Source organism: Diospyros lotus, chromosome 4, assembly GCF_014633365.1.
Source record: "Diospyros lotus cultivar Yz01 chromosome 4, ASM1463336v1, whole genome shotgun sequence".
In the NCBI taxonomy this organism is placed as follows: Eukaryota; Viridiplantae; Streptophyta; class Magnoliopsida; order Ericales; family Ebenaceae; genus Diospyros; species Diospyros lotus.
Window position 1 is genome coordinate 17,367,167 of NC_068341.1, and position 12,266 is coordinate 17,379,432.

At 39.1% G+C, this 12,266-nt stretch overlaps 1 protein-coding gene across 1 annotated transcript in view; it reads right to left on the bottom strand.

Annotated features, from left to right (window-relative positions):
• Positions 1-9,946, bottom strand: part of LOC127798927 (exocyst complex component SEC6) — a 105,566-nt gene extending 95,620 nt beyond the window's left edge. Inside the window, exon 1 of the mRNA XM_052332579.1 lies at positions 9,716-9,946. Within this exon, the coding sequence (XP_052188539.1) occupies positions 9,716-9,844 (129 nt within the window). The 5' untranslated portion in view covers positions 9,845-9,946. The remainder of the gene's footprint in view (positions 1-9,715) is intronic.
• Positions 9,947-12,266: the final 2,320 nt, after the last annotated feature.

The window sequence follows — 12,266 nt, forward strand, 5'->3', positions numbered from 1 at the left end:
AAGAGCTTGTAATATGCTATGAAAGGTTTGCTGACAGGTAAGACTCCATGGGTAAAAAGGGAAAATAAGTCGACAAATATCTAAGGACACAAAAATAAGTTAACATTAATTTAGAAAATAGACAATTAAACCAAAAGGAAGGAAAAGGTCAACTTGTTTTAAGGCAAAGATTACTCCGATTTTGGCTTGGGCTGGTTAACAGTGGTTGGGTTTGATTTGGGCTTGGGTTTAAACAAACTGGGCTTGGGCTTAAAGCTTTCAGGCTTGAAAGATTGATTTGGATAAATAAGAGGATATTGGGTTAATAGGTCGACACAAATTAGGGCTGTCTTCACTGAAATTGGGTTGGTTCTTCAAAAAATTGGGAAACTACTTATCAAAATTGTGCAAGCAGAAAAAGCTATCTCGTTATTGAAATTAGACCAAGTGAAGTGGTGAAGGTTCTCTACAGTTGCAGTAGGGAGGCCAACAACAAGGATCATCTCAATTGTAATGGAACTTGGGTTTAAATATTCTCTTTTTGTTTTTTTAATCCTTTTTCCGTAAAGACTAATTTACCCATCTATTAAAGAAAAGAGATATTTAAAAAATGTGAGATATTCATGTCACGTGACCGAAGGGAGGACTAAGGTGCGGGAAGGAGTCAGGGTATTCTTGTAATAAAACAGGAAAAGTGGTTAAGGGTAGAAGGATGTAGAAGAGATGGAAGTTAGAAAGAATGATGTAGAAACTTGTAACTAAAAATTGTCACAGCCCCTAGGGGCAGGATTGAATACAATTGATTCATTTTTCCCTCTCAATTCTCTCTCTCTCTCTCTCATTCTTCTCTTTCGGTGCTCTCCTAATTTGCTGATCCAGCGCAATTCCTACTGAATTGCGAGCGAATTCCCCTTGTTAGAATTGGATTCTAACAATTTGGTATCGGAGCAAGTCCTAGGCGGTTGGAGGAGATCTAGAGTAGACGATGGCGAACGAAACTCGGATAAAGCAAATGGAGGCATAATTACAACAGGTGATGATGGCGGATGTGCAGAACCGCATGGGGGCCCTAGAGAATTTGGTGGAAAGGAGGATCAACGGAGCCATAAATTCGTGGCTCGAAGAGAGCCAGGTGCAGAATGCCAAGATGGAAGAGCAGATGTGAGAGCAGAGCCAAGCTCTCCGAGAGCAGATGCAGCAGTTCATATTGATGCTATACAGTGAAACACAAGTAAGAATCTCACCTGAATTTCCTCCTAGGGAGAGATTTGAGCCAATCTTGAATAGCCAGGGAGTGAATTCCAGATCGGAGGGATATGCGGACTTGGAGACTGAAAACCAAGGGATGGGGGAGAATGGAGGAGGAAGAAGGCTAGGAATTACAACCAGATCCAATCAAACCAGTTTTCCCATGCCTAAAATGGAGATTTCCTTATTTGATAGCCATAATCCCAGGTGATGGGTGAGGCGATGTGAGAGCATATTCAGCCTCTATAATGTAGTTGAACCACAGATGGTGACACTAGCGACTGCTTACACAAATGACGTGGGAGATGCGTGGTATCAAGGGTGGAGTAGTGTGACTGAGGAGTGTTCTTGGGGAGAATTTGTAGAGGATCTGTGTGAAAGGTTTAGGGAAAGAGGGATGTTAGACGTAGTTGAGGAATTCAACAAATTGAGGCAGGAGGGACCTATGCAGGCCTATCGACAGAAGTTTGAAGAGTTGAAGACCCTTATGTTGATCTCTAACCCCACCTTGACTGAAGGCTACTTTGTATCAAGCTATATTAGTGGCTTGAACGAAGAATTACGTTCCATAGTAAAGATGTTCCAGCCTAAGACAATTAAGCAGGCTGTGGAGTGTGCCAAACTACAGGAGTTAATCATAGAGGCACTGATGAGGAAGCAGAAGAGAGTCAGTAAGGAATGGCAAGTGATGCCCCTACAGTAGGGGAACAAGGGATGGAATTGAGGTGGGGGATCAATGGGACAAGGAAGTAGGGGATTGGCTCTTTTAGCACCCCCCACAACCTTTGGCTGGGAAATTGCTAGAACAAAGGAGGCTAGCAGGCCTTTGCTTCAGATGCGGAGACAAGTACACTCTAGCACATCAATGCAAATGCCAACTATTGCTATTAGAGGGAACTGAAGAAGAAGAAGGTAGCCCCAGTGATGATGGAGAGGAAGAGAAGGTGGAAATTTCCCTACACGCCCTAAGGGGGGTATCCACCAGTAAGATTATAAAAGTGGAAGGAAGAGCAAAGGAGAACAACTTGACAATACTCATTGAGAGTGGAATGTCACATCCCTACTGTTACCTAGGGTTGTGATTGGAATTAGGGAGAGAAACTGGATGATAGACTTAAAGGAGGAAGAGAGAAATCAAAAGAGAAAGAGAGGGAGAGAATAGAGAGGAAACGAGAGGGAGATAGAATTAGGGAGATAAGAATCCACTTCATTCATTCCATGCCTTTCTCTACATATTAGGGTCTATTTATAGGCTATTCAATAGTAAATGAAATCGGAAAAATAGCACCCATGTGCTCCTAACAACTCACAAAATACCTCCTACTATTACTACAACCTTCTTACAATAATGCCCTTCTAACTACCCTTGAGTTGTGACATGGAAGCACTCATAGCTTCATTGATGAAGGCATAGCTAAAAAGCTCAAATGTAGCCTAACGAGAACTCACCCTCTGTCAATCACAGTTGCTAATGGACAGAGGTAATATGCAAGTCAGCATGCGTGGGGTTTTGTTAGCAAATGCGGGGGAAGATTTTGAGGCTAACTTACAACTTCTCAAGCTAGGGGGATGTGATATGGTCCTAGGAGTGAACTAGATGAGGGAAGTAAGTCCCATTTGTTTCGATTTTAACAAGATGGAAGTCACTTTTGAAAAGGGAGGAAGGAGAATGACCATCACTGGCAGTGCAAAGGTGGGTACTTGCAACCTAATCACGAGTAAGAGGCTACAAAAATTGTTCAAGAACAAATAGACACGGGTGGCCCAATTATTCTCTATACAGAATACGAAGGAAGAAGAATCAGAACACGGAGGGAAGCTAATGTTGAATTCTAAGGGCTCTAGCTCTACTCCTTGGGAGGTAAACCAACTAGAGTCACTTGATTTACTCTTAGCTAAATTTGGGGACTTGTTTGAGGAGCCTAAAGCTCTACCACTACAAAGACTTTAGACCACACTATCAACTTAAAACCTAACTCTGAACCTATTAACCTTCATTCATACCAATACCCCCCAAAACAGAAGGCTGAAATAGAACACGTGATTAAAGACATGCTATAAATGTCAATTATTAGACCAAGTATTAGCCCATATGCCTCTCCTTTACTCTTAGTCAAAAAGAAAGATGGAAGTTGGCAGTTTTGTGTTGATTACCGCCAACTCAATTCCCTCACCATCAAAAACAAAGAAAGATGGTCCTGGCCATTTGAAGAGCTGTTTGACTCGATGGTATGTGTTGATAATACCCGAGTGTCCCTCGATGTGAGAGGCATGCAGTGCCTCTATTATCCTCATTTTTAGTGCCACCTCGTCCCCAATCACCATCTTCCCTTGGTATCTAATCACCCCATTTGTTAGAGTGTAACCTGGTTTAGAGGAGGGGTCGATTACTAGTTGTTGCAGGAGCTCCCAGTCTTCTCATTTGAGGTATAACTAGCAGCCACCTCTTGGCACCAATTTGGAACAACAATTGTGATTGCAGCTACACTCCCCTCTTCAGGACATCTGAATAAAGCATCCACTGCTAGGTTCTCCTTACCCTTTCTATATTAAATCACATAGTCCAAAGTCATACATTTCCGTTGTAACTGTGTATGCAGCTTCTGTTGGAGCAAAAATTTAAGGCTCTCATAGTCTTAATCACAAAACTCCCCCTTCAAGATAATGACGTCATTTCTCCACTGCCAGGAGCTCTTTTTCATATATGCTCTCAACTCGAGGTGTCTTGGAGCAAGGGCTTGGCTAAGAAAGGCTATAGGTATGCCTTCTTGCACTAAGACTGCTCCAATCCCATTAGTGCTTCCATTTGTTTCCAAAATGAACTACTTATTAAAATCCGGTAGGCCTAAAGTTGGTACTTCGCTTATGGCCTGTTTAAGCTTGCAAAAGGCTTCCCCAGCCTTAGAATCCCACCGAAACCCATCTTTCTTCAACAAGTCAGTAAGGGGTCGATTGATAATGCCATACCCCTTAACGAACCGACGATAATACCCGATTAAACCTAAAAATCCCCTCAACCCTTTCACATTGTGAGGCCTAGGCCAAGACACCATTGCAGCCACCTTACTCGAGTTAGTGCTCACCCCTGACCTGGATATGATATGACCCAGATATTCAACCTGCTGCCGGGCAAAAGTACATTTTGACTCCTTAACATACAACTTATTGAATCTAAGGACCTCAAAGGTAATTTTCAAGTGGCTTAGGTGTTGTTCAAAGGTAGGGCTGTAAATTAAGATATCATCAAAGAATACTAGGATGAATTTACGTAGGTATGGGTCAAAGATTTTGTTCATTAATGCATAAAAAGTTGCGGGGCCCTTAGTGAGGCCAAAGGGCATTACGAGGGCATTAGAAGGAACTCATAATGCCCTTGATGAGTCTTAAAAGTTGTTTTAGGGATATCTTCAGGCCGCATTCTAATTTGGTGATAGCCGGATTGGAGATCTAGTTTGGTAAAAACAAAGGCATTTTTAAGTTCATCGAGTAGATCTTCTACAATTGGAATGGGAAACTTGTTTTTGATAGTCATGGCATTGAGTTGACGATAGTCAACGCAAAACCTCCATGATCCATCATTTTTCTTAACAAGCAATACAGGTGATGCAAAGGGGCTATAGCTGGGTTGAATAATGGACTTTTGCAACATATCTTTGATGAGTTTTTCTATCTCTGTTTTAGGTTTAAGATTGATAGTATGGTCATAAGGTCTCTTTGGTGGTAGGGAACTTGGCTCATCAAATAGGTCCTTATATTCAATTAACAGCATGTTAAGAGAGTCAAATTCCTGTACCTGACATGGATTAAGAGAGCTGATGCCACTGTTTCCGCCAAGTGACTCTCTTCTCCTTGCTCCCCAATGATAGATTCCATGGTATGGATAGAAAATAATTGGGCCACCTGTGATAACTTGCTCTTAAGCATCCTATGCAGCCTCTTTCTCGAAATCATTTTACACATCCCTACTTCATGGCTGCCCACTAGGGTCTTTTTCGTTCCCTCTTTCTCAAACGTGACCTCTATTTTATTAAAGTCAAAACTAATAGGACTGACTTCCTTTATCCAGTCCACTCCCAACACTACATCACAACCTCCAATTTTAACAACCTTAAGTTAGCTACAAACTCTTCCCCATTCATCACCTAGCAAAACCCCAAGCAAGATTACTAACTCACCACCTTATTTCCGTTTGCTACAGTTACCGATAGTGGTTTTGAATTAGAGACTTCACACTGCAACTTCTTAGCCATGGTTTCATCCAAAAAACTATGGATACTCCCACTATTAATGAGTATCAGTATTGGGGCATCTTGAACTCTTCCTTCTACCTTAATAATTTTGTTGTTTGCCAACCCCTTCAGTGCGTGCAGGGATATTTCCCCTCTATCTTCTTCCTCCTTTTCCATACTCTCGTCCCCTTCTTCTTCTCCTTCCTCTTCCGCTTCTAGCAGTAATAATTGCCTTTTACATTTATGCCCCACGAGTACTTATCTCCGCACCTATAGCTAGGGATGGCAATTGCAACCGACACCATGGGGAATCGAACCGAAATCGAACCGGTCAACGCGATTAAAAACCGTTTGACTGGATAATGGTTTGGTTTGGGGAAAAACTGAACACTGTTTCAATGGGTATGGTTTGGTTATGGTTTTCACTAAAACCAAACTAAAACCTGAACCGAAACCGAACCGAATAGTGGGTAACCAAACCAAACCGAATATATATATATAATATTTTATATACATCCCAGCCCACCCGAGCCCACTCAAGCCTAGCCCATCCCAGCCCAATTGCCTTGCTTGCAAACCCTTCTCCCCTCCTCTTCTCCTTCCTCTCTCAACCTCGCTCTTGCTTTCTCTCACCTTTGCTGCCTCTCGCTCTCACTTTCTCTCACCTTCGTTGCCTCTCGCTCTCTGCCTCTCGCTCATCCACGCGCCCTCACCCTCGCTCTCTGCATCTCTCTTGCTCTTGCTCTTGCTCTTGCTCTTGCTCTTACTCTCGCTCGCCCTCGTTGGATCTCTCTTGCTCTCGCTAGGGCTCGGCCCCTCTTGCTCTCGCTCGCCCTCAATCTCTCTCACCCTTGCAGCCTCCTTTCTCTTGCTCTTCAGTGCGCTCGCCCTCGCTCTCTGCATCTCTCTTGCTCTTGCTCGCCCTCGCTGGATCTCTCTTGCTCTCGCTCGCCCTCGATTTCTCTTACTCGTCCGCTAGCGCTCTGCCTCTCTCTTGCTCGTCCGCTTGCTCGGCCAGTCGGCTTCGCCCGCCCTTGCTTGGTATGGTCTATCTTCTTTTAGTTCTTTGATTCTCTCGATTGACAGCTAAAAAACTACTAGGAGAATCATAATCATAGAATTTCATTTCATTATTATGCAACTCTTTTCGTTCCAAATGACAAACTTTGAGTTCAATCCCCAAATTGAACAATCCCTAAATTTGCAGGGAATACCCATACTCTTTTGGTAATGAGACCCAAATTATTTACTATAGTAGAGCTTTGTATGAGATTATACTAGGAATCTGAGACGATTCATTAAATCGCCAACTGCCCTTTGCCCATACTTGCTCATATTACTAAAAGAGTGTGCTTCGTGCATGTGCATTTGATGAGAACCAAAAGATAAACAATCCCTTTGCAATCAATTTACGAAGAAGATATTAATGTTGTTGATGAAGGTATTAACTTTTGTAACTAAATTTTTTTAGCTTAAATTATAATTTAATTATGCAAATATTAATTTATTGATCTTAACAATTGTAGGTTTGGAGATGTGATTTTCTATTCAAGAAGTTTTGTAACTTCTTGCAAGAATAAAGTAACTTTATTAGAATTTGTCTTTATTTGTTGTGAAATTATCAAAAAAATTTATGAATACTATTTGTCTTTGTTTGTTGGTATGGATTAAACTAAAAAAACCATGGTTAAACCGAAACCGAATGGTTTGGTTATGGTTTTAAATTTTTAAAACCAAATGGGTAATGGTTTAGTTTTGGTCTTACTAGTTTAAGTTTGGTTTGGTTATGGTTTTGACAAAAACCGAAACCAAACTGAACCATTGCCAACCCTACCTATAGCAGAGCCCAGCCAATCGTCTCTGCTCCATCATCCTTCCCCCATTTGCAGTTGGAGTCGTTGTGAAAGGTAGGGCCAAGACATTCTTGCTACCTTGCCCCTATATCCTTACCCATAGGCCTATTTCCGAGTTGCCACCCTCCGGCACTTAGCCCCCTCATCTGACTCCTTTTTTCTTCAACATGGCCTCGATAGTCATTTCTTGCAGCCATGCACTATCGGCAGCCAACTCAACTGTCTGGGACTGCATCATCTTTACCATGGGTCTCACATCTTCTCCTAATCCACTTATAAAACTCAATACAAAGTACTTTTCAGTTAGGTGGGGTTGGTGCATTACCATTAGCAATCTCAACTCTTCAAACTTCAATTGATAAGTCTACACTGTCCCATCCTGCCTTAACTTATTAAACTCCTCGATCACATCCCTCAAGTCTCTGTCTCCAAATCTTGCACAAAGGTCCTTTGCGAATACATGCCAGGGGCTTGCCTCCTTCGACGAGAGCCAACCCTAAAACCATGCATCGCCCATATCATTCAAGTAAGCCGCAGCCAAAGTTACCTTCTGTTGTTCTTGAACTTGATACAATGAGAACACCCTTTCACACCTCCTTATCCACCATCTTGGATTTTCACCCTCAAATAATGGAATCTCCAATTTTGGCCCCGAAAAATTTGGTTGAGTCCGATTCGCCTGTACTCCATTCATACCTCCTATTCTCACCCAAGGTCTCTATATTGAACTCAAAGTCTGAAGTACCCCCTGTTGTTGCTCCACTCCTACTCTAGGAAATATGGGCTCTATCCTTTCCATGGGTGGAAATTCCGGTGACATCCTTCCTAGCTATTGTGATGCAAACATCCGTATGAACATTTGCATCTGCTCCATCACCTGCTCACGCAACAGAGTACTCTGCTCCCTATTTTCTTCATGCCACCTCCCCATCGCCTGATCAATACGGGTATCCACCCTAGTAGTAATCGACGACTCCAGGTATCCCAGCCTCGATTGCATCTCCGCCATAGTTGTCGTCACTTAGTATAATTGAGATTCTGTTTGCTTCATTCTCGTCCCATAAGCCATTGTGTCGATACTATAGTTTTCAGCCAGCGCCCAAGAGCGAGCTCTAATACCAAATTGTCAGATCCGACAGATCAAACTAAGGGATTTCTAAGCAATAGGAAGTTTGGAGAGGGAAACTAGAGAGAAATGAGGACAAGAGAGAGAAAAGAGAGAGAATTCAAGAGAATCAAGGTGTAATAATTCTTAATGATCCGAGAGAAAGAGAGAATACCCATATATAGCTAGGATTCTCACCTCACGTGATGTAACCGTTCACATCATTGGGGCAATGTACAAGCTGCCACAGCAACAACAAACTCTGTACCATCCCCTACAATCGCTAACTAACTCTCGCCTAAATTCCTTTTCTATCACCTTTAGTCCCTCCATTACATTTTATTGCAATACTACCCTTATATCACTTGGTACATAACAACCTATAAGCCCGGAAAACTTCATTTAGCCCCCCTGAAATTTTAGTTATTTTTACCAAAATTATATATTAGCCCCCCCAAACATGAGAAAATTTACCTTTACCCCTCTTAAAGATTTGGCTTCACCCTCCTAAATACTTCTGCATCGGCCCCCTCTTGGTGAAATTCTTAGCCTGCTAAAACAAAAGATGGAGGAAGGTAAGCATATCTGCTGTCTCCTTTGTTCTCTCTCATCTTCTTCCCCTCTCCTGTTATTATTTTTATTTCTCATGTGGGCATGAAAATGGGAGAATGGCCAACCCTCCCCCCCCCCCCCCCCCCCCCCTCCTCCAAACAAAAAAAGAGAGAGAAAAAGGGCACTAATCACATACTCTCCAACTTCAATGAGCAAACCAAACAAAGGAATGGGAGTAGAATGTGGAAACAGCATTTCCATTGCACCCCCTTTCCCCTGTACCAACTAAACTAAAATCTGATGAAATGTTCTTCTCAAAGATACATAAGTAATAGTACAATAACATAAAATCCAACAGCTTTCAAGGGTCTGCCAGCAGTCCACTCTAGCAATTCAAAGCATCATAAGATTGCAATCTTTCAAAGTAAATCATCAGAAAGAGAAAAATCCAGTAGAGAAAATTCCAGTATGGCCATCAAGGAACAAGGAGCACCTTCTGCGCTACACAACCTAATCACTACTCCTCTAATTGCCATCATATATAAAACCGTCAGTTAAATTCCAATTACCCTAGATATCCACTTAAATCCTAAAAGAAACGTCGTCTCCTAAATGCGACAAACAGACGGATTAATCCAACCTTCAAAGAAAGACCAAAACAACAAAATAAAGACAAATTGGGACAGAAATGATCGAGCAGTTGCAAGAAGCATTCAGATCAGGAAAAAGGCGCAGGATTGAATAGGAACCTGCTGCCGAGAAATGTAGTCAGCCTTGATTGATGCGATGGATTGCAAGAGCTCAGGTAGAGGCAAGAGCTTGGCGACCTCGCGAACAGCCGCCTCTTTGGCTTCGATCGCAAGATCTTCACCCATCATTTTGCCGGTTGAATTATCCGTTGATCTCACGCCTACGCAAATGCATCTCTCTACTTTGATGCGACCATTCAAAATGAACAGTGATGCCTGGGATGGGAGAAGAAAAAAGGACGAAACAGGGACGTCGAAGGTTCACGGTTCCGGGCCAGAGTGGACTATTATTGGACCGGCCTGGTACATTTGAAACGCCGGGTTGGCTTAGCTGCCTCCGCCGTATGGTTCACAAACTGGGCCGGCCCGCCGCATGGACCCAAAATATTTAATTTATATAGTATAATGGTAAGGGTAATGGTTAGTCCTGCCGACAAAATACTATTTTAAGTCCTGTATTTATATATATATATATATATATTATTTAGATATATAAATTTTTTATTATTTCAATTACATCCCTAAATTTATTATTCTCAACAAATTTGTCGAAATATGTAATTGAATCAAAATTATATAATTTAATAATATAGCTAAAATAATAAAAAAAATTAATGCTGCAATTAACTCAAAATTATCAGTTAAGGAATATAATTAAAATAATAAAAAATTTAAATATTTAAATAAAAAAAGCAACTACATGAGCTAAAATATGTAATTGACCCAGCCTTATTCATATTTAAAATAGATGATAATATTAGGTTGATGCAATAAATGCACCTTAATTTTATAAAGAATGAATTTATTATACTTTTTAGACTTTAAAATATTGTATTAGTTAACAATAAATAAATTATATTCTGAAATATATATATATTCAACCAATAAGTTTATTGAGACTAAAAACAGAGCCAATAAATACATTTTATCTGAAAAATAACATACACTTACTATATTTTAATCATTGAGTAATAGTTAATATTATCTTAAAATAAATAATTAAATGTCAAAAATATTTGTTAATTGGATAAAAACACGGACACTTAAGTGGCACCGAAAAAAATATCAGTACCAAATATATATAATATATTATAAAAAAATAACATGCCATACCGTCACAAAATATTTCCAATAAATGCTCTTAAGTTGTACTATGATTGCATTTTCGTTGTATAAAGAATATTAAAATATTTTATCACGGATGCCAATATGTTGTACCGATATATTCAAATGCTTGGGATGACTGTTCTTATGGAGTCTCAGTGCTCGTGTTCTTGATTACATTAGCAAAAATAAATCGTAAGTGGAACATTTAGCCCTTGTGCATAGTGAAAATCGAACTCGTAATCCACCAGATTGACACAATATATTACTCATCCGACCGCTCGACCTATATCTTAGGAGTCAATATATTCAAATGTTATACCATAATTAGGGGTGTGCAACTAAACCAAAAAAACTAGAAACCCAAATCAAATCTAACTCTTTTACTTGATTTGATTCAATTTTTTTATACAAATTGGTTCGAAATTGGTTTGTAATGTAAAAAAGAAAAATGAAGTATTTGGTTTGGTTTAGATGCAGTTGCTAGAAAATTGAATTGAACGAAAAAAATTAAATCAAATTCTAATAATTGAATTAAACTCAAATTTAAATTTAAATTGAGCCTCTAAATAGAGCTATTTTGTCTTAGAACTTTGATATTTTTCCTCAAATTTTATGGAGCCTTTATTGAATTTTCTTTACTGTTTTTGAATCTCTCTCATTCTTAAAGTAATTTAAAGTAATCTATTATTTGAAGTTTTATTTTCTTCACAAATCATTTTTTTCAATAAACAATTATAACTTTTATAAAAAACAAAAAATAATTAATAATTAATTTTACATATTATATCACAATCATGATATTTTATGGCAAAAACAATTATTTTCTTGCAATTATTTTCTTTCTATATAATCCATTTTATTTACTCCCATAGTGTAAGCATATACAAAAGGATATGATTCAATGATGAAAATTTTTATCATATTTACTTGTTATATTATTTATATTTAACAATAGTTTTATTAATGTTCATTCAATAGTGAAGAAGTTTATTTAATTTTTAACTTAAAGTCTTTATTCTTTTAGCATTTGAAAGGAAAAAGAAGAAGAAGAAGAAGAAGAAACCATGATTTTCTGGAAATTAAAACCAAGCAATTCGATTTAGGTTTGTCTTATTTATACAATTAGATTGGTTTTGTCTATATTAATTTAAAGAACTAAATGACTCAACTTAACTCGATATGAATTTTTTTTTCAAAAATTAAACTTTGAACATCTTTAGCTATACCTCAACATTAAACTATATCAACCCTTACGACATAACACAAATACCACTACATTATTTCATGTATGTCCTGACAGCGTACCACAAGTATCATTATGTTGTACCATAGATATCCTAATAAATATCATAGATGTTACAATGTTCTACCATGGTTATCTAAGTATTATGCTACAAATTTATTAATGTTATGTCATGAATACCGTAATGTTATATCACATATA